The sequence below is a fragment of the Phacochoerus africanus genome, chromosome 8, assembly GCF_016906955.1.
Source record: "Phacochoerus africanus isolate WHEZ1 chromosome 8, ROS_Pafr_v1, whole genome shotgun sequence".
Taxonomy (NCBI): domain Eukaryota; kingdom Metazoa; phylum Chordata; class Mammalia; order Artiodactyla; family Suidae; genus Phacochoerus; species Phacochoerus africanus.
Window position 1 is genome coordinate 138,178,394 of NC_062551.1, and position 22,145 is coordinate 138,200,538.

General features: G+C 39.0%; 1 protein-coding gene across 5 annotated transcripts in view; it reads right to left on the reverse strand.

The window, feature by feature from the left end:
* Positions 1-22,145, reverse strand: part of TNNI3K (TNNI3 interacting kinase) — a 278,366-nt gene that overhangs the window by 33,444 nt on the left and 222,777 nt on the right. For all 5 annotated transcript variants that reach the window (XM_047788640.1, XM_047788642.1, XM_047788639.1 and 2 more), the window contains one exon: positions 21,665-21,834. In XM_047788640.1, the coding sequence (XP_047644596.1) occupies positions 21,665-21,834 (170 nt within the window). The remainder of the gene's footprint in view (positions 1-21,664; positions 21,835-22,145) is intronic.

The following is a 22,145-nucleotide window of genomic DNA, read 5'->3' on the forward strand; positions in this document are numbered from 1 at the left end:
GCTCACTGGATGAAGAGTCTGAGGTCTTAGTGACTGGAAGGGAAGCTATATAAAGGAAAGCTGTTCCCTTCCTTCCAATATTCCTTGGGTATTGAACTCACTTGCCTCCAGGCTCTTCTCTTATTTCTACTTCTGCCAACTTTAAATTTCCACACAACTCTTCTGCTCTAGTCACACCCAATTCTTCTTTGCTATTTCCCAAAGGTTTCACATAGGTTCCTATCTCCCTAGTTTTGCCTCTGCTGCTTCCTTTCCCAAGTACACTTTTCCTTCCCTCTTCTGCTTGGCACATGACAAAATGTTCAACATTGCTAATTGTTAGAGAAATATAAATCAAAACTACAATGAGCTATTATCTTATTCCAGTCAGAACAGCCATCATCAGAAAATCTCCAAACAATAAATGCTGGAAAGGGAACTCTCCTACACTGTTGTTGGGAATGTAAATTGGTACAGCCCAGCCACCAAGGAGAACAGTATGGAGATTCCTTAAAATACTAAAATTGAAGTTGCTATATGATCCAGCAAGTCTACTCCTGGGCATATATCCAGAGAAACTATAATTTAAAAAGATGCATGCACCCCATGCAGTGTTCACTGTAGCACTATTTACAATAGTCAAGACATGGAAGCAAGCTAAGTGTCCACTGACAGAGGAATGAATAAGGAAGATGTGGTATATACACACAATGGAATATTACTTAACCATAAAAAAGAATTGATTAATGCCATTTGCAGGTGTGCAAAAGAATGAAATAATGGGTGGATTATCATACCAAGTGAAGTAAGTCAGACAAAGACAAATATATGATATCACTTATATGTGGAATCTAAAAAAAGGATACAAATGAACTTACTTATAAAACAGAAATAGACCCACAGACATAGAAAACAAACTTATGGTTATCAAAGAGATAAAAAAGACAGGAGGGATAAATTATGAATTTGAGATTAACATAGACAAAATACTATATATAAATTAGATAACAAAGAAGTTTCTACTGTATAGCACAGGGCACTATACTCACTATTTTGTAATAACCTATAAGGGAAAACTATTTGAAAAAGAGTATATATATTTTTTATATATAAAGACCAACATTTTAACATGGTGTTTTGTCATCAAATTTTATTTTTCTTATTTTATGATTCCATAATTTTTCACTCTATGTTGATTTGGTAAAATATAATTGAAGGAAAAAGTATAAACCTCATCTTACCCTGAATAATAAAGGTTTTTTGTTTTTTTTAAAATATAATGAAAAATGCTCATTTGGGTAAAAACAGTATATTTAGATGTATTGTTTCTAAAGCACTTTAAATCTTTTCCATTTTTTATGTAATGCTCTAGCACTTAGCAGGCACATTTACAATTAACTACAGTTTTGTTTTCAGGGATTACAAAAAAAGAATTGGAATCCTCAAAAGTCATTTCCCCTGATTTCTGTCATTTTCATGTAAATAGCTGCTGGATAGAAAACGTCCAGAAGCCCTGACTTTAATCCAAATGGCAGCTTGACTAGGAAATGGTCAATAGTGTTGAATTTGACAAACAAGTCGTGTAGATAGGTGAGGAAAAGCTATGAGAAATTTATGGGCAAAGTCGCTACTTAATGAGAAAAAGGAGTGTTCTACTATCTCAAAGAGAATAAGTGATAAAAAGGAGAAGAGAGTGCCTGAATTAGGAATCCAAATTTCTGGCAGACAGAGGCCTTCTCTTCTCAGCCTCAGAAAGATGTTTATACACCTCTGAGTAGAATCATGAAACAGTGGACAATTAGCTCTAGTTTAAAACAACAAACTTCCCAGGGATGATATAAAGTGTTTGATATGTATTTTCTCCAAACCTTGCAAAAACCAAGCAAGGTAATATGATAACTATAGTAAACGCAGGCCCAAGATCATGCTGTGCTTAGGAGACAGACCCAGGATTTGACACAGACATTTTTGATGCTAAGTTGGTACCCTTTTCTGGTGTAGCACATAAATTACCACTTCTGTTATCAGCAAATCACCCCTTCCTCCTGAGCCTCTCTTCTACCTGATGCCAGTGCCAGGCCAGATTTCTGACCATTAACTTGCTGTTGATATTCCCAGAAGGCTTTTGATTTTCTGCTAAAAGACTATAAGACAGAAAAACATGCTGGTTCACGCTGGTGCTCTATGCCTACGTTAAACGAAGACGTGGTGCCTGGAGCTGTTGCAGTCATTTTGTGACTAAGTAACTACAAACATGAGAAAGACAGACCAATATCTTGAAGATGATGAAGAGGGAAAAAATGAGCCTGGGTCCTCTAAGGCCTACCAGGTAACAGATCCATTGCTCATAACTATCTCCTTCCAGACTTCTTATTATGTGTGGAAAATGAGCCCCTATTTTACTAAACTATCAGTGAATTTTCTGTTATTTTCAGCTGAAAACTTTCCTACCTGATTTATCAGTGTGAGCAGAATGCTAACAAGGTAGGTAACTAATGATGCATTGAGTAGGCAGGGAATAACATGATCTCTCTTCCTTCTTACTTCCTATTCCTTATCCTGACACCATCCTAAGGAGACACAAATCTAAGACGCCCTGAGGCTCTTCCCTTTCCCCTTTAGAAGCAGAGGAAAGGGCTGGCTCCCTAGGTCCAAGATACTAGAAGTCATCTCCTAAGACTTTCCCTTTCAACAAAAGCCTATTCTCAGGCCAGTGGAGGTGGGGGGGGGGTGCATCTTTAAATAGCCACCCAGATATATCCTGTTCCATTTTCCTTTTAAATATACAAAGAGTAAAAGTATACTCCTTCTGTAGAGTAGATTGTTCTGAGGGATAATATGAGCTCAAGGGACATATACTTCTCTGTTTATAACTTTCTCCCATAAACCCTGATTCTTTTTTTCTTTTATTGAAATATACCTGAAATACACACTAACAGTATTTGGTTAGTTTCAGGTGTACTACATAGTGATTTGACCTCTGCATACATTAAGAAATGCTCACCATGATGAGTTTAGTAACCATTTCTCCCTATACTATGCTACATAGTATATCCCTCTGATTTATTTATTATATGACTGGAGGTTTGTATCTCTTAATCCTCTTCACTTATTTTGCCCAGCTCTCACCCTCTCCCTTCTACAACCATACCTTTGTTCTCTATATCTATGAGTATGTTTTTGTTCTGTTATTTATTTATTTAATTTATTTATGCTTTTTAGGGCTGCACCGTTGGCATATGGAAGCTCCCAGCTAGGGGTCAAACTGGAGTGGCAGCCGCTGACCTACACCACAGCTCACGGCAACACAGGATCCTTAACCCATTGTGAGAGGCCAGGGATCAAACCTGTATCCTCACGGATGCTAGAAGCATTTGTAATCTGCTGAGCCACAATGAGAACTCCTGTTTTTTATTTTTAAAATTTACTTTTAAATTTACTTTAAAAATTTTACTTATTTCTTATGGTCTCACCTGTGGCATTATGAAGTTCCTGGACCAGGGACTGAATCTGAACTGAAGCGGTGGTGCCACCAAATCCTTTAACTCACTGGGCCAGGCTGGGGCTCTAACCCGCACCTTTGCAGTTACCCAAGCCTCTGCAGCTGGATTCTTAACCCACTTTGCCATAATGGGAACTCCTTGTTTTGTTTTTTTTTTTAGATTCCACATAAGAGTGAGATAATATGGTATTTGTCTTGCTCTGTCTGATTATGTCCCTTAGCAAAATACCCTCTAGATCCATTCAAGTTGTTGTAAATGGCAAGATTTCATTTTATTTTAATGGCTAACCTGCCACTGTGTTTACATGTCTTCTTTATCCATTCATCTATTGATGGACACTTAGGTTGCTTCTACATCTTGGCTATTGTAAATAATGCTACAATGAACACTGGTGTACATATATTTTTGATTAGTGTTTTTGTTTTCTTCAGGTACATACCCAGAAGTGAAATTGCTGGATTATGCAGTAGTTCTAAATATTTTGAGGAACCTCTGTATTGTTTTCCACAGTGGCCGTAGCAATATACATTCCCATCAACATTGCACAACAGTTCTCTTTTCTCCACATCCTCACCAACACTAGCTATTTGTTGTCTTTTAGGAGACAGATATATATATATATATTTTTTGTCTTTTTGCTATTTCTAGGGCCGCTCCTGGCGGCATATGGAGGTTCCCAGGCTAGGGGTCTAATCAGAGCTGTAGCCACCGGCCTACGCCAGAGCCATAGCAATGTGGGATCTGAGCCGCATCTGCAACCTACACCACAGCTCACGGCAATGCCAGATCCTTAACCCACTGAGCGAGGCCAGGGATCGAACCCGCAACCTCATGGTTCCTAGTCAGATTCGATAACCACTGCGCCACGACGGGAACTCCAAGAGACAGCTATTTTGATAGCTTTGAGGAGGTATCTCATTGCGGTTTTTATTTGCATTTCCCTGATGATTAGTGATGTTGCATTTCCCTGATGATCCATGTGTCTGTTGTCCATCTATATGTCTTCTTTGGAAAAATTGTCTATTCTGGTCCTCTGCTCATTTTTAAATTGTGTTGTTTTTCTTTTTTTAAGATGATGATAATGTGTTTTATAAATTCTTTGTATATTTTTTTGTATTTACCCCTTATTGGATATATTGCTTGCATATATCTTTATTCAGTAGGCTGCAATTTCATTTTCTTGGTAGTTTCCTTCACTGCACAAAAGCTTTTTTGTTTGGTGTAGCCCCATTTGTTCATTTTTGCTTTTGTTTCCCTTTTCTGAGAAGATATACAAAAAATTACTACTGAGACAGAGAGCATACTGCCTATGTTTTCTTCTATGAGTTTTATGGTTTCAGGTCTTACATTTAAGCCTTTAATTAATTTTGAGTTTATTTTTGTATATGGTGGGAGAAAGTAGTCCAGTTTTATTCTTTTGCATGAAGCTGTCCAGCTGTCTCAACACCACTTGCTGAAGAAGCTATCTTTTCCCCATTACATATTCTTGCCTCCTGTGTTATAGATTAATTGACCATATAAGTGTGGGTTTATTTTGGGGCTTTCTATTCTGTTCCATTGATCTTTGTGTCTGGTTTTACACCACTATCATACTGCTTTGTTTACTGTAGCTTTTAGTATAGTTTGAAATCAGGGTGCATGATCCCCTCAGCTTTGTTCTCTTTTTCAAGATTGTTTTGGCTATTTGGGGTCTTTTGTGGCTCCAGACAAATCTTAGAATTATGTTTTCTAGTTCTGTGAAAAATGCCATTGAAATTTTGATTGAGATTGCATTGAATCTGAAGATCTCCTTGGGGAGTATAGTTATCTTTATTAATTCTTAGATTCTAAATTCAAGCAAGAAATCAATAGTTAATCTGCTCTTCCCACTAAGAACCTTTCCAGTAAAAGCACTTGTAAATTTGAACGCAAAAATCTATAGTGAGAACTGGCATTCAGCATATATCCTTAAATGATAGACATGTGTTTCCCTTTAATGGCTATAAATGGCCACAACACAATGGAAATCACAACCAAAAGTTTATTTTAAAATATCAGCATTATTAAAGTTCAAAATGTTTATAATAAAAAAATAAAATATTAATTCTTTCAAACCCTGAGCACAGCATATCTTTCCATTTTTCTGTGTCATCTTCAATTTCTTTAATCAGTGACTTATTTTCCAAGTATAAGCCTTTTACTTCCATGTTTAGATTTATTCCCAGGTATTTTATTCCTTTTTATGCAACTATAAATGGATTTTATCTTTAATTTCTCTTAATTGATGTTTTGTTGTGAGTGTATAGAAATGCAACAGATTTCTGTATATTAATTTTCTATCCTGAACTTTTTTTGATTATTAAGAAGTAGATTTGGAGTTCCCGTCATGGCGCAGTGGTTAACGAATCCGACTAGGAACCATGAGGTTGCGGGTTCGATCCCTGCCCTTGCTCACTGGGTTAATGATCCGGCGTTGCTGTGAGCTGTGGTGTAGGTCGCAGATGCGGCTCGGATCCCGAGTTGCTGTGGCTCTGGCGTAGGCTGGCAGCTACAGCTCCGATTAGACCCCTAGCCTGGGAACCTCCATATGCCGTGGGAGCAGCCCAAGAAATGGCAAAAAGACAAAAAAAAAGAAGTAGATTTATTGAGAGAGAGAGGCAGAGTGTAGGTCATCTCACAGGGCAAGAGCAGTCTGGAGATACACATCCCATAGGCAGAAAGTGGTCCATATCAAAAGGCAAAAAAACAACTTGAAATATGGGGGGGGGTTAGTTTATATGGTTTGGGTAATTTCATAGGCTAATGAGTGGGAGGATTATTCCAACTATTTCAGAGAAGGGCCAGGGATTTCTGGGAATTGAGCTACCACCCACTTTTTTGCCTTTTATCAGCCTTGGAACTGTCATGGCATCTGTGGGTATGTCATTTAGCATCTTTACTGAATTCATTTATTAGTTCTAATGGTAATTTTTAGGATTTTATATATATATATGTAGAACTGCACACAATGACAGTTTTACCCTTTCTTTTCAATTTGGATTCCTTTTATTTTCTTGTGTGATTGCTGTATCTAGGACTTCTGGTTGAATTAAAAGTGGAGAGAGCAAGCATCTTTGTCTTGTTCCTGATCACAGAGAAAATGATTTCAGCTTTTCCCTGCTGATTATGAATTTGGCTGTAGATGTGTCATATATTATGTTGAGGTATGTTCCTTCTATATCCACTTTGTTGACAGTTTTTTTATGGAAGTTGAATTTTGTCAAAATCTTTTTCTGTATCTATTGAGATGATCATATAATTTTTATTTATAATATGTTAATGTGATGTATCACATTAGTTGAATTGCAGATATGAATTCCTCTTGTAATTCCTGAGATAAATTCCACTTGATCATGGTGATCCTTTTAATGTGTTGTGTATTATCTTCACCATATGCTTGCTTTTACCAGTGAGATCTTTTCCTTTCATAATCTTTATATTTCTAGTTGTAATCTTTTCATTTCTGCTTAGAGAAGTCCCTTTAACATTTCTTGTAAAGCCAGTTTAGTAGTGCTAAACTTTTTTTTTTTTTTTTGTCTTTTTGGCATTTCTTAGGCCACTCCCGTGGCATATGGAGATTTCCAGGCTAGGGGTCTAATCAGAGCCATAGGCACCAGCCTACGCCAGAGCCACAGCAACGTGGGATCCGAGCTGCATCTGCAACCTACACCACAACTCACGGCAATGCTGGATCCTTAACCCACTGAACAAGGCCAGGGACTGAACCCGCAACCTCATGGTTCCTAGTCGGATTCGTTAACCACTGCGCCATGACGGGAACTCCAGTGCTAAACTTTTTTTAGCTTTTGCTTATCTATAAAATTCTTTTTCTCCTTCAAATCTGAATGACGGCCTTGAAAGCTAGAGTTTTCTTCGTTGTAGATAGTTTTTCCTTTTATCACTTTGAATATATTATGCTATTCCCTTCTGGCCTGCAAAGTTTCCACTGAAAAGTCAGCTAGTTATCTTATGGGAGTTCTCTTGTATGTCACTAGTACTTTACTTTTGCTGCTTTTAAGATTTTCTCTTTGTTTTTTAATTTTAGCTATTTTAACTATAATTTGTCTTGGTATGGACCTCTTTGTTTCTTCTTACTTGGAGATTTTTGTGCTCCCTGGATCTGGATGTCTGTTTCCTTTCCCAGGTTAGAGAAGTTTTTAGTTATTATTTCTTCGAATAAATTTACTTCCCCTTTATCTCTCTCTTCTCCTTTTGGGAACCCTATAATGTTTTTTGGAATTTAATTTTTTTATTATTATTTTTTTCTACTGTACAGCATGGTGACCCAGTTACCCTTACACATATGCATTCTTTTTTCTCACATTACATGTTCCATCCTAAGTGACTAGACAGAGTTAACAGTGCTACACAGCAGGATCCCATTGCCAATCCATCCCGAAGGCAACATTCTGTGTCTATTTACCCCAAGTTCCCAGTCCCTCCCTCTCCCTCCCCTTCCCCCTTGGCAACCACAAGTCTATTCTCCAAGTCTATAATTTTCTTCTCTGTGGAAAGAGGAACCCTGTAATGTTAATGTTAGTATTCTTGATGTCCCAGAGGCCTTTTAAACTATCCTCATTTTTTAAAATTCTTTTTTTTTGTCTATGCCGCTTGCATGATTTCCACTACTCTTTCTTTCAGTACACTGATCCATTCCTCTGTATCATCTAATCTACTTTTGATTCCTTTTTTAGAGATTTTTAAATTTCAGTTATTATATTCTTCAGCTCTGGTTCTTCTTGGTATTTTCTAACTCTATATTAAACTTCTCACTGCATTTATCCATTCTTCTTCTGAGTTCATTGAACATACTTGCTTTGAATTACATTGAATTCTTTTTCAGGTAGATTGCTTATCTCCATTTTGTTTTGTTCTATTTCTGAGGCTTTGTCTTCTTTCTTTGTTTGGAACGCATTCCTCTGCCTTCTCACTTCTCCTAATTCTCTGTATTTATTTCTATCTATTAGGTAGGTCAGTAACATTTCCCCATCTTGGAGAACTGGTCCTATGTACAAGATGTCCTATGAGGCCCAGCAGCACACTCTTGTCTGGGCACCAGAGCTATATGTTCTACGGATGCCTTTTATGTGGGACACTTCTGCTATTGTGGGGCTAAATACTCTGGGTATGCTGCTAGATGGGGTTGGCCCTTTGCCCTGCTGGATGCCAGACCCTGCCTCATGCAGTGGCTGACAGCCCATTAGTTGGCAGAGCTGGGTTCCAGTGCACTTGATTATGTGGCCCGGAGGGTCCTTGGGCTGGTGCTAGCCTGCATCTAGGCCCAGCATTAATAGGCCAGTAGGAAGACTCCAAAATAATGCTTGCCAGTACTGGTGGCCTTCTGGTAGAATGAAGGCAGTAGCTGCCTTCATCTGTGTTCTCATGGGGAGTCCCAGTTACCACCTCCCTCTCCAGGAGGCTCTTGAAGACCAGCAAGTGGGTTTGACCCATCTTCATTTTAAATTACTAGGACTTGGAGTGTGTGAAATTTTGCACATGCCATTTAAGAGTGGCATGTCTGTTTCCTATAGCCCCCTGCTGCTCCCATATGCAAGCCCCACTGGCCTTCAAAACAACACATTCTGGGCTTCATCTTTCCAGTGTAGGGCCCCTGGGCTGGGGAGCCTGCTGTGGAGCTTGGATCTCTTGCTCCTCTAGGAAAACTTCTGCAGTTATGCTTATCCTGTTTTTTGGTTATCCTGCTTATCTGAGGGTATGGTTTCTTGACTATATCATGTCACCACCCCTCCTACCTGCCTCATAGTGGCTCCTTTTTTTAATATTTTTTAGTGGTGGAAAATGTTCTTTGCTGTTCTTCAGGTCGTTCTCATAGAAAATTGCTCTGTAAGTAGTTGTATTGGTGTGTTTGTGGGAGGAGGTAAGCTCACAGTCTTCCTTCTCTGCCATCTGGCAACCAATTTCCCATAAATCCTATTTAAATTTATACCATATGCCACTAATAAGTCTGTGCCCCACCAGGTTTCCTTATTTTATTCTATTTTCAGTGTCTCTCCTCTTCAGTGTAGATTCATTGCCTGGAAATCAATGGCTAGTGTTCTTTTTACTCTCCAAATTCACTGTCCTTTCCAGAGATGGACAAATTGGTAACCTGGACATGTCAAATTGGTAGGGATTGCCAGTGTGGGTAACACGAGTACTTAAATCTCACCATAAAACTGTGTTTCTCCATGTTCTTGGTTCCAGTGGACCCTAACATGGAGTGAAAAATAGACATTAGAGTCAAAATGTCTGCATTCATACATTCGAGGTACATGTACCTATAATTTAGTATGTGCCAAGCATTGTGATAGACATTAAGAACATAAAGATGAAAGATACAGTTCCTGAATTCATGGAGTATGTAGTGTGTGTATGTGTGTGTGTGTGTGTGTGTAGGGGAGCAGTTGACAGAATTACAATTAATATAATGTAGTTTTATGCTCTGATGGGATACACACAGGATAAGATGGCAAAAACATGATGTGTATCTAGCCAGTTGGGGGTATTCTAGAAGAGATTTTGGAGTTGAACTTGGTCTTCATTGAATCTTTTATGTATTTGTGTGCTAAAAAGGTGGAGGCAAGGTGAAGAAGTTTGAAAACTGCTCTTACATGTGCTATTTGCAAGATTCTGTGGACCTATATTCAAAGAACTCTTAGAATGTGCTTGCCTTGAAGTATTTATTATGGTTAATATGGGATTCAGCAATCAGAGCAATACGCGATATCTGTAAACCAATTAAGATAATGTAATGACTCATTCAATATTTCTTTCAATGTATTTTCTTTAGTGTATTCAAAGTATAAAATTATTTCAAATGGATGTGCATCCCCCTTGAATAACTTATACAACATATACATGATACTAAGTAGAAAGTGAATTAAGGTAAATGAAACTTTTCTTAGAAGAGAGAATAATCTTTCCATCAAGTATAAGGTTGGAATTAGGAATGCTTATATGGAGAGGTGATGCAACCTTGAAGAAGGAGTAGGATCTAAAAGTATAAAGACAGGGGAGACAACATTATAAATATACAAAAGCTAGGAGGTCTACAGAGATTGGCTTCTTAAATTTTAATATACATTCACAAATCACCTGCTAAAATCTTGTTAAAAGCAGATAATGAGCAGTAGGCTTGTGTGGGGACCTGGGAGTCTGGATTTCTAGCCAGCTCCTAGGTGATGCCTAAGCTGTGGCCCACACCTTGAGTAACAAGGCCCAGTTCACATGCCTCAGAATAGATGAGAATCCTGAATCTTAGGGCAAGAAGGGACTTGCCTATGCCACACAGCTGATTAGTATGACAGCAGCCCTCTGTCTCCCACTGCCACAGCTCAGCAAGTAGAGAAAAAAGATCATAAGCTTTGGAGTCAGGCTGATCCAGGCTCAATCTTGGCCTTGCTATTTACTGGTTGCAAAGCCCTGGGCAGGTCATTTATCCTTTCTGTGCTCCAGTTATTTTATTTGTAGAATACTGAAAAATAACTCCTAACTTGTAGAAGAGTTGTGGTAAGTGAATGATATCACTGGCATACAGAAAAATGTACAATAGTGTCTGGACCCACAGTAAGTGATCCAAACACAGAATGTGTCTTCTCTTGCTTTTTGGCCAGGTTCACATTGCTATCAGTGCACATGGCTTTATTGCTATTATCTCTTTCCTAGGGCCTAGACAATATTAACATCCAATGACATGCAAGGTGGGGGGAGGGCAGAGAGGCAGGCATTAACACTGGCTGGCAGATAAGTGCCTGATTAAGGCCAAAAATCAAGGATTTAATTTTTTTTGCTATCTCTTTGGAAAGGGATTCAGAAGGTAAACATATTCCACTAGTGCATTTTTTTGTACTTATTTGCAATTGAGGCTTTTAAAACATCTGCTCATTAGAAGAAAATAACCAGCTAATATCACAAATATTAATGGTGGATGTTTTTCATTCCACTTTGGTTAACACAGGAATCTTTTTCTTCCTGAGTCCATGTTTCTTTTTTAAGTTGCCTTAACTGCTCACCTAAATACTCGGAAAAACTCAATCTCATAGTTTTCAAGGAGATAATAAGAAAAAATAACTTGTGAAATGTTTTCTTTAACAAGAAATTTCCTGCCTCGAAAAGAAGGATGTTGCCATTTTTGCATTGTATGAGCGTTAGATTCAGTCAACCTGGAAGATGGTAAAGGTGAAAAGAAGAAAAAAAAAATCTATGAGGAATTAAACCTGTTAAAGACTGCAGAGCCATTGTAAAAGCTGCTTCAGAAATCTATTTAGAAATCATTGCTCTTGAATCTGAATCATTACAGAGACACCGGCATCACCCACTTCTTACTGCAAACATAGCAACAGTTGCCATGCTAGCAAGAGATTCAGATTTGAAGCACAAGCACTGGAGTCAGGAGGGAGAGGGAGGGGCCAGAGCTGGAGTCAGGGCTGCTGAACAGAGCACAGAGCTGCCTGTACAGATTTAATTAGGCCAGTGGTTTTCCTAAGTCCCTGTGCTGTGTCCTGTCAGACATTTCAGTAGAGCACCAGCAGTCTCAAAAGCAGCATTTTCCGACCAGGTCTTACTATACCTCAGCACCAAAGGCAGGATCTGTGTGCTTTGATGAAGGCAGGAATGGGTCTGGGCCTTCGTTTTGGCTGTGAATGGAGAAAGGGCCAGGGTTTCTCTTCATTTCCAGGAAATGAAAAACTCATAAAATTCTCATCATTAGAAAGTCAGGCTATTCGTTGTCCCAATATGTCATTTCATCTAATTGAAAACTGAGAAATCTGTCACCATTTATTTAGCAGTTTGCCTCGGGCGAATCTTTGCAGGTTCTCAGTCCTGTGGCTGGGAATTAGTTAATTAGTATTACAAAACGCTTGAAGAGGGAAATGCACTCTGGCTTGCCCTTTGGATTATGGGGGAGCCCATTTTAGGCTGCTAACAAGCACTGCTGAAGGATAGAAAAGAACACAAAATTACAGCATCAGAATAGCCATGGTGAGAGCTGCATCTTTCTCTCTAGAGTACATACGTTATAACCTACATTTGTCACTCACTCGCTCTTTTCATGCAAATCGTTTATGCTTGACAATAATTCAGGTCCTTAAAGCTTAAAAAAAAAAAGCTTCCAACTTTACATGCGCAGGGCTCTTCTCATATCTTCACCCATTAATCTCCTATTTTTCATCACTTCTTCTTTTGAACAGAATGTTTTGTTTGATGTTCTTTCTTTTACATTTTTCATGGAGAAAGGCTGTTTCAAACTAAAGGTGGTTTTCAAGTCAAGGAAATGAAGGAAAGGATTGGCACTTTTCACATGCTCCTAACTTTAAGGCTGCAGGCCTCTGTTCAGTGTGAAGCCTCTCTCTTCAGTACCACAGTCAGGGGGGCTGAAGGCCTTGCCCATGGTTTGTCAAATGATTGCCAGGTGGTGCTAGAGAGCAAGGCAACTAGAAAAGAGCCAAGAACACAACTGCTGTAGGTCCACATTAGCCACAAAGAAGTTTTTACATAGAGTCCTATCTCATTTCAGACTAGGCTATTTATGATTCTAATGATCTGGAGCATCTTAGCAGCATAAGATGCAGCAGGCATCAGCAATCAATTTTTAGTTTTCCATCTTCCTTTCACTTTTTGTGTATATGTGTGCATACAGAAATTGTTTCCTTATTTCACTTGTAGTGCTTTCTGGATATGGCACCTAGGGCTGTGGTGAAGAGGTTTTGTAAACATAGAAATAGCTGGGTATGCTTATTTTTTGACCTTTATGGAAATAGTTTTGGTTTCCTGCAAGACCCCTCTCTACTTTCTTTAATTTTTTCCTCTTTATTAGATGACATTCAGGGACACAATGAGAAGGTTTAACAAGTACTTTCACAGCCTCACATCAACATCCACAGCTATATATTTTCTCTCTCAACCCCAAACCCAATGACATTAAGAAATTTTCTGCTTTTGTTAATTAGAAAAATTTATGGGCAGATTTGAGCTTAAAAAGAAAGAGATAAAAGGCAACTGACAGGCATCATGGCACTTACTTAGACTCCAGCTGCTCTCCTTTGGCTTTTATATTTTTTCCAGCACAGACCCTTAATGAGCTTGATAACTGACCTTCAGCAAGTAAGTGTCACAAAAATTATATATCCCAGAGGTGATAACTGTCCTGAGGAAAAAAAAATTGTCTTTTCCTTAGATGCGACATGCAATATCTTACCCTCCTCATTATACAAACAATGTGAGAAAGGCCCATAGAACTTAAGTCAAGTGAGTTCGGTGATTCTGTCTACAAGCCCATAAGATGTTGCTGAATTGAGGGTTAGACATTAATGTGATGCTCAGATGTACACTGTGTTCTTCTGTAAACACTATAGATGTGTTATTTTAAAGCAACAGTGTTTACACAAGTAAAAAACAGTTCAGAAAGTCAAAGATGCTGTTTACTATTTTCTTAGATTTATAAATTTAAAACTATTCTATGTAGAATCAGGTAAAAGATTATGGGCCTTCATTGTGTTTATGAGTGAAAGGGTGGTGTTTCTCTTCATTTTCAGGATTGAAAAACTCAAGAAACCCTCATCACTGGATAGGCTTTTTGTTGCACAACAAATGTCAGCAAAAAGATTATTTTTTCAATACAGTGAATTCAATTGACTACTATAGTAGAGGGACATTTAATGAGAAAAAAGCCTGGTTTTATAAGGTACTTAATTAAAGAAAAAATCATAATAAAGTAATCTTCAAAACTGGTCCCCAAATATTTAGAAGGAAAGAGTTCATATTTTTATATGTTCTGATTAGTTTTTGCTGCTTCTAGAAATGTGGCCAGGGAGTTAGGATTGTTCCCAGGGACATGATTGAGGAAGGTAAAGAGGACAGTGTTAGGCCACAGCATGCTTGTGAATAAGACAGCAGATGTGGAATTTGTGGTGTTCAGGTTAGGTCCATATCAATGTAAGCAGCTGATTATCAAGACATGTTGTGAGTAGGCATAAGCTGAGGTAAAGTTGCTAGTATCAGAGGTAGTCAGAGTGAGAGGGGAAAATTTCCTTTTAATCAAAGGCTGTATTGGCTATTGAGAGTGCACTATGTTCCATTGAACCTGGCAGAGCTTTTGAGGGAGACAGTTCAGTACTCTGGATAGCTCCCTGCTGATCAACCTCAAAGCCAAACCAGAGCTTAGAAGTTTCTGCTTCTTAAAGATAGTTCAAACATGTTGGCCAAGCATAGTCTCTACAGACAGCCTGGTGTAATGGAAACACTAACAGATAGGCCCAGATTCAATTATTAATTACCATTTTACCATTATACAATTTCATTCAAATTACTTATCATTTGAGTCTCTGTTTCATCGGAAAGATAGAAACCAGGAAGCCTACCTTATAAGACCATTGTGAGGATTAAATGGGATAAGGTTGTGATCATCCTATCATGACCCTCCATTCATTCCACAACTGGTAAAGGGTAAAAAATATTAATAAAAGAGAGATTGAGAAATGTGGAAAAGTCAGAAGATCTAATATACATCTAATTATAATTCCATAGAGAATAAAGAAGATGGGGTAAAGATATATTAGAAGAGGTAGTGGCTGAGAATTATCCCAAATTTATGAAAGATTTCAATATTCAGATTTTGGAGACCTAACAAATTCAAAGATAAATAAATAAAAATAAATCTAAACCTATACACAACATAGTTAAACTGTACAACACCAAAGAGGAATTCTAACAGAATTAGAAAGGGCAGATTGAAAATAAAATAAATGACAATTAGATTCACAAATGGTATTTTTAACTGTAGCAAAAACAAAGATGTGGTAAAGCATCTTAAACGTGTGGAAAAAAAATAAACACCTTAAATCCCATATCCACTAAAATATCTTTCAAGAGAGAGGGAAAATAAATGTGTTTTCAGATGCTTACTTCTGACAGAGCCATGTTAAAGGAATTTTTAAAGATGCATTTGAGGAGAAGGAAAATATGAATAAGGTATAAAATGTGGGACTGTCCAACACACTGTAGGAAATTCAATACTCTGGTCCCAGCCCACTAAACTTCAATGGCACCTCCCTAGTCACTGGGATTACCAAAAAATTGCCCCCCCCCATGGTTCCCAAAACCCCAGGGCATTCTTTGAGAAGATAGGTGTTGGTATGTATCACTCTCTGTCTATAACAACCGGAATGTTTGATGTTCAGCAGGAGGTAAAAATGGAAATGTGTATCACTGGTCATTTTGGAATCCAGGATATCACTTAATTTTTGAGACACAGTGGCATTATTAGTGATTTTAACTTAGGGTACTGATATTATTGGAGGTGTACACAAGGAAGATTATGCAGGCAGTCAAGGGGTAAGTGGTTTAGGGCATGGGAAAGCTAGGACAGGAGGGAGAGAAGTTAAAGACATTACAAAGGAAGCAGTACAGCCAAGTTTGGACAAATGGACTAGAGGTTAACTGTGTGTTGGGGGCATGGGGAGAGAGAGTTGGAACCATGGATTGTTCGAAATCACAAGAAAACTCATGAACAAGAAAGAAGCAAGGCAGGAGGAGTTTGAAGTGGTCATGAGCAGAGTGTTGGAACTGCTGACTGAGGTGAGCTGGCAAGAGAAATAAATTGGAGATGAAAAAAGGGATTGAAAGAAAAGCGAACATTTAAGGAACCTAAGGGAGATTTTCGTACAATGAAGCACATAGGAGAGGACTACGTGGGAGTATTTGCCCTTTGGTGGTAGGAGGAGACTCCACGCTATCCTGCTCCATAATGATAACAGGACACAACCTCCTCACTGCTCTTTTTTTCATCCTCCTAGGAATATCAGTTTCCTGGTGCTATCATCTTACACAATTGCTGCATTCTGGAAAAACTATGTGTGAATTAAAATTTTATACCTTATATCCAACTTTCATAAGTTGAATTGCATTCTAGGGGCACTAGGCAAGCTTTCTATTTAAAGGAACTCTTTGATGGACCCTTTTGTAATGTGAAAAATTAATTCCAGATGAATCTGTTTCACAGTTCCAATCTCTGGTTCTCTGCTTCTCTTCTCCTGGACAGCTAACTAGGTCAGAGCATTCTATTCTCAGAGCCCAGCACCACACAAACACTAATTGGTTTTCACATCTGAAAGGTTGTGTATCACTTTGTCATTTCTAAATTTACATGATGCAATCCATGTACAAGATGGGAGATTTCATACCCTGTGGGAGGAGCAAGTGCCACATGCTTAGTTTTCCAAATATATCTACAGACGCAAAATATTTTAGAAGAAGCAGAACTTAAGGAGTGCCTTCCTCAAATTCAGATTTCTTCAATTTAGGGTTTCAATAGGAATTAATGGATGTCTATTACCTGTGGAGAAAACATCTGACACAGGTTCTCACCTTGATACATATTTTATAAAGGAAAAGAATAATTAAAAACAAATGTGGAAACAAGCAACAATCAAAACGCCCACCAAATCCAGAATTACAAAACTACATGTTGTAAACTTCAGAACCTCAGAATTGAAAACATAAATGCACCATTTTTAAGACATTGCTGAGAGCTCCGAGACCCTAAATTGGGAGAACACATTAGTTCAGGACTACAGGCCAAATCTTGTTGCCATTTAAAAAAAGAATGCTGGGCTAAAAATTATACCTGTGCAACTGTAATGCATTGGTGAGAATACCTCTTGAATCAGAAGGTGCTAGCACCTTGGAAGGACTTCTTGGAGAGACCACACAGGAAATCAGCTTTCCAAATGGCCTCCTTTGGTCACAGCTGCTGTTTCACCTCGGCTCTCATGTTCCTTTTTTGTTTATCCCATCAGTTGCACAAGGTTAGGCAGGTTAGGTAGGTTATAGCATTCACTTTTGGCATGCTTCTCACACTTGGATGTCTATTGGGCTTGCTTGGGAAACTTTAAGAGATTCTGACATCTGGGGGCCACCCCCATGGATTTTGGTTTAATTGGTCCTGGGCATTGATACCTGTAAAAGTTCCCCAGGTGATTCTAATGTGCAGCCAACATGCCACTGAATTCCACACTGTTAAATTCATGACCTTGCTGGATCTTTGACTCTTTGACTTGAAGAATCTATTGATCTCTGGCGTTTGCTCTGTCTTTCACACACACATGCTGAAAAGACAAGCTTGAGAGAAGCAGCTGAATTCTTTCCCTGACCAACTTCCAGAAAAAGGTGGAAGAAGTCCAGCAAATACAAGTATTGGTAACATATATCAAACTGTTGAAGAGTGACACCTCTGGTGCCAGAGAAATTCAGAAAGCATAGGAGAGTCCTGGATGAGAATTCCAGTTCTGCCTCCATAAATTTAGTAAAGCTGCTTACCCTTTCTGAGCCTCAGTTTCCTCATCTTTTAAAACCAGAATATCTACTTTCTAAGGTTTAAATGACTACTAAAAGTGCCTAAAATAGTGCTCAGTATGCAGAAGAAGTGCAATAATAGCTATTTAAATGGAAAAAAAAGAGAAAATAAAGCATATTTGGCAATTATGCTCCAAATTCATAATTGCAATTTTTGAGCCAATTTAATTCTTTCTCTACAGAACAAATATTTATTACATATTGAATTCATTCCAATCTTATTGCTAGCTAGAGATACAAGTACGAATAAAATGGTCCCTATCTTGGTGGATCTTACAACTTAGCTAAATAATTTACTTATTTTTGGAGTTGATTTTAAGCAATCCAAAGATTGAGCTTACTAGAAGGGTGGGACAACTACACACTGACCATCAATGCACCTGCACAGCAAATACTCAGGGTATGCTAGGCTTTTAAGAGAATTTTGTACCAAGCAGACGAGCAAGCATTTATGAGAGCTCCATAACTGTCGCAAAGGGCCAGGGAGGTGTAAAAAACCTTATAAGAATAGCAAAGGGAGCATCTCAAAAAACCTGAGGATTTTTTTCCCATCCTACTTGGGCAGTTTTAAGAGTAGTGGTGTGCTTTCTGGGTTCTTGAAGGCCACAGAAGCTGTGTTCCCTCCACCTCTAACTCACCCAACTGGTAATCCCATTATGTCTCACATGTTATGGGGCTGCCTATGCACTGTGAGTTGTGTGACTCAATTACACTATAGGAGCCCACATCCTTTGCTTGGGTGTGTTGGAATTTTTCAGTCAATCACTAACTCCTTGACAATACTGCCTCTCCCAATAAAAATCCTAAGAGCTGATTTTATTATCTGTATTTTACATATAAGACCTATGTTCCTTGCCCTAGGTCACTGAGCTGGTAAGTGGCAAAGCCAAGACAGAACCTCAGATCTGTCTCACTCCACAGCTCATTCTCCTAATCTCTGCCTTCAAATGGACAAACCTTGGGTGACTATGCTTTGGAGATGTCAAAATTTGGCTGTTCAGAGAATTAATGCTAAAACCACAAGTAAAGAAGAAGAAGAGCAGATGGAACTAGAAGATGATTCTGTGTCTGAATCCAGTCCAATCATGGCCTGTGAGCCCCTTATGAAATTATGGGAGAGATTAGAATCCAATAAAGAATTGTGTCCAGTTTGCCTTGCTATCAATCAAACTTGCTGATACTTCATGACATTCCATAAAGTCTTCATGATTCAGATTCTCTTCGCTTCATAGCTGTAACTGTAACTCTTTTGTCAGACCAGGAATATAATAACTATGGCTAAAAAGACAATGGTAGAGATTTGGAGATGGTATGTGATCCTTGCTAACTCCAGATAATCTTTCCCCACCTTCAAGATGAAAACGTTTACTCTGACGACAGAATACTTGAGTGTGTATATGTACATATGTGTGTGTGTAAGGGTACATGTGTAATGGCTCATGTGCAAATGCTCTGGAGAGCGTGTGGAAGGACAGGGAGTATAAGCCAGGCTTTTCTGATCTTCCATGGGTTGCAGCATGCACTTTGTAGGGAATCAATCAAGCTCACAGTGACTGCCTTTTTTGCGCCCCATCTAGGGTAGGCCCTTGGCAACCATGTTTACCTAGATGATATATGACCCCACCTCCACTCCAACCACATTTGTTTAGACCAGAAGTAGCCACATGATCCAAAGGGATCAATCCCACTTTCCCTCATAGCAGACAGCACTTATTCCTAATTCATTATACTTTTCGTATTTATGTCTTTTGTCATATGACTTTGTAGGACCTCCCACTAGAGGCTGAGTATATTTTCTCTCCCTACCCATGTTGGACTCAACTATGTGACTTACCCAAGGAATATCATAGGATGCAATTTGAACAAAGGCATAAAATGTGTGTGAAGTTCAGCTTGTCCTTTTGATTCCTAGCCTTTGCCCCTGAGAAGAACAAGCCTTAGGGAGCTGTTGGCGCAAGGAGGGGGAGGGACATGTGGAGCAGACTTGGATACAGCCTGCAGCTCAGAGTCAAGCCCACCTGAAACTAGCTTGCAGACTCACTAGCAAGAAATAAGTACTTACGGTTGTGTATCCTTGAGTTTTGGTGTGGGTTTTATACAGAATTATTATGGCAATAGATGACTGATATAGCTCTCCCTGAAACTTTACAATTAAATTGAGAGACAAAGAAATTATTGGGAATTGGGAGGTGTAAACGGCAGAATTTGCTATGGAAAAAGGCTGAATTCCTTGTCCCTCTTTTTCTGCCTTGCCCCTTTGCTTAAATTTGTTGTGTTTTTTTTTTTTTTTCATTGAGATAAGTTTCACATAACATAAATTTAACCATTTTAAAGTGAAAAATCCAGAGCTCCTGTTGTGGCTCAGTCGTTGGCGAGTCTGGTTAGGAGCCACGAGGTTGTGGGTTCGATCCCTGGCCTTGCTCAGTGAGTTGGGGATCTGGCGTTGCCGTGAGCTGTGGTGCAGGTTGCAGACCCAGCTCGGATCCCGCATTGCTGTGGCTCTGGTGTGGGCCGGCGGCTGTGGCTCCGATTCAACACCTAGCCTGGGAGCCTCCATGTGTTGAGGGAGCCGCCCAAGAAATGGCAAAAAGACCAAAAAAAAAGTGAAAAATCCAGTGGCATTTACTACATTCACACTATTTTGCAACCACCACTTCCATGCAATTCCAAAGTATTTTCCTTCCCCCCAGATAAAACCCTGTTCCAATAAGTAGTTACTTCCAATTTCTCCTCCCCTACTTAGCCTTTTGCAACCACTGATCAACTTTTTGTTTTTACGGATTTATCTATTGCTGTGGACTGAATTGTGTTCCCCTCCCTCCAATTTCCTGTGTTGAAGCCCTAACCCTTATGTGACTATATTGGAGATAGGGTCTATAAGGAGGTGATTAAGGTTAAATGAGGTCAGAAGAGTGAAGCCCTCCATCTGATAGAAGATTAAAAGACTCCAGAACTCTCTCTGCCATGTCAGGGTAGAGTGAGAAGGAAAACTGGCCATCTCTAAGTCCCACCAGAACCCAACCCTGCTGGTAGGTACCCTGATCTCAGGCTGGTACTTTCAGCTTCCACAGTGAGAAAGTAAATTTCCATTGTTTAAACTATTCAATCTACGGTATTTTGTTATAGCAGCACAAACTGACTAATACACCTATTCTGGATATTCATATTAATAAGATTATACAATATATGATCTTTGTCCCTCGCTTCTTTCATTTAGCATGTTTTCAAGGTTCATCCATGTTGTAGCATGTATCAGTACATCATTCCTTCTATGGCTGAATAATACTCTATTTTATGGATACCACCCTTTTAATCTATTTGTTGATGGATATTTGGATTGCTTCCACCTTTAGCTACTGTGAATAGTGCCACTATAAACGCTTGAATACAAGTATTTGTTTGAATATCTGTTTTCAGTTCTTTTGGGCATATATAGGGAAGGAATTGCTGAGTCTTATAATTCCCAGAACGCTGAATTTTTGGTGCTTCAGAGCTCTTTCTTGATTCTCACACAAAGAATTCTTCCTTGAATTCTATAAGAAAATCCCAGGATATTTTTAAAAAGTCCTTTTGTTGCTGCAGCTAGACAATTCTTGCTTAAGCAACAATCAACCCAAAGCTAAGAGAACCTAAATTAATAGAAGATGAAATTTTAATTTTTGGTCAAAATATTGGAAGGCTCAAAGTTCCTCTTTCAAAGCTTGCCACAGGGTGGTAAATCCCCTGTTGACACTAATCAAGCCAGGTGACCCGCTTGATGAGATTCTGGAAGCTGACTTGACTGTGTGACTGTTACTTAAATTACCACTTACCTTTGGGACCAGGCAGCATAGGACCTTGCATTGAGAGCATATTCCAACTCAAAACGATTCCGTAAAGCGGCCACGTGGCTCCGGCCAGGCCCTCCCCGGCTCACCAGACAATCAGAAGAAGAGGAAGGTGAGAGAGACCCACTGCTGTTACTTGATGCAGGAGACATAAGCTGAGTGAAGGAGGGCAATTTTAATCATTTAACAAATCCAACAGGCTTCAAGCCACGGTATATATAGTATGTAGTTTTATTTTACCTTTATATTCTAAGATTGCTCATATTTTATTTTTATTTTTTATTTTTTGCTTTGTAGGGCTGCACCCATGGCATAGGAGGCTCCCAGGCTAGGGATCGAATAGGAGCTACAACTGCTGGCCTACACCATAGGCACAGCAAGGTAGGATCCGAGCCGCATCTATGACCCACACCACAGCTCGTGGCAATGCCAGATCCTTAACCGACTGAGCAAGGCCAGGAATAGA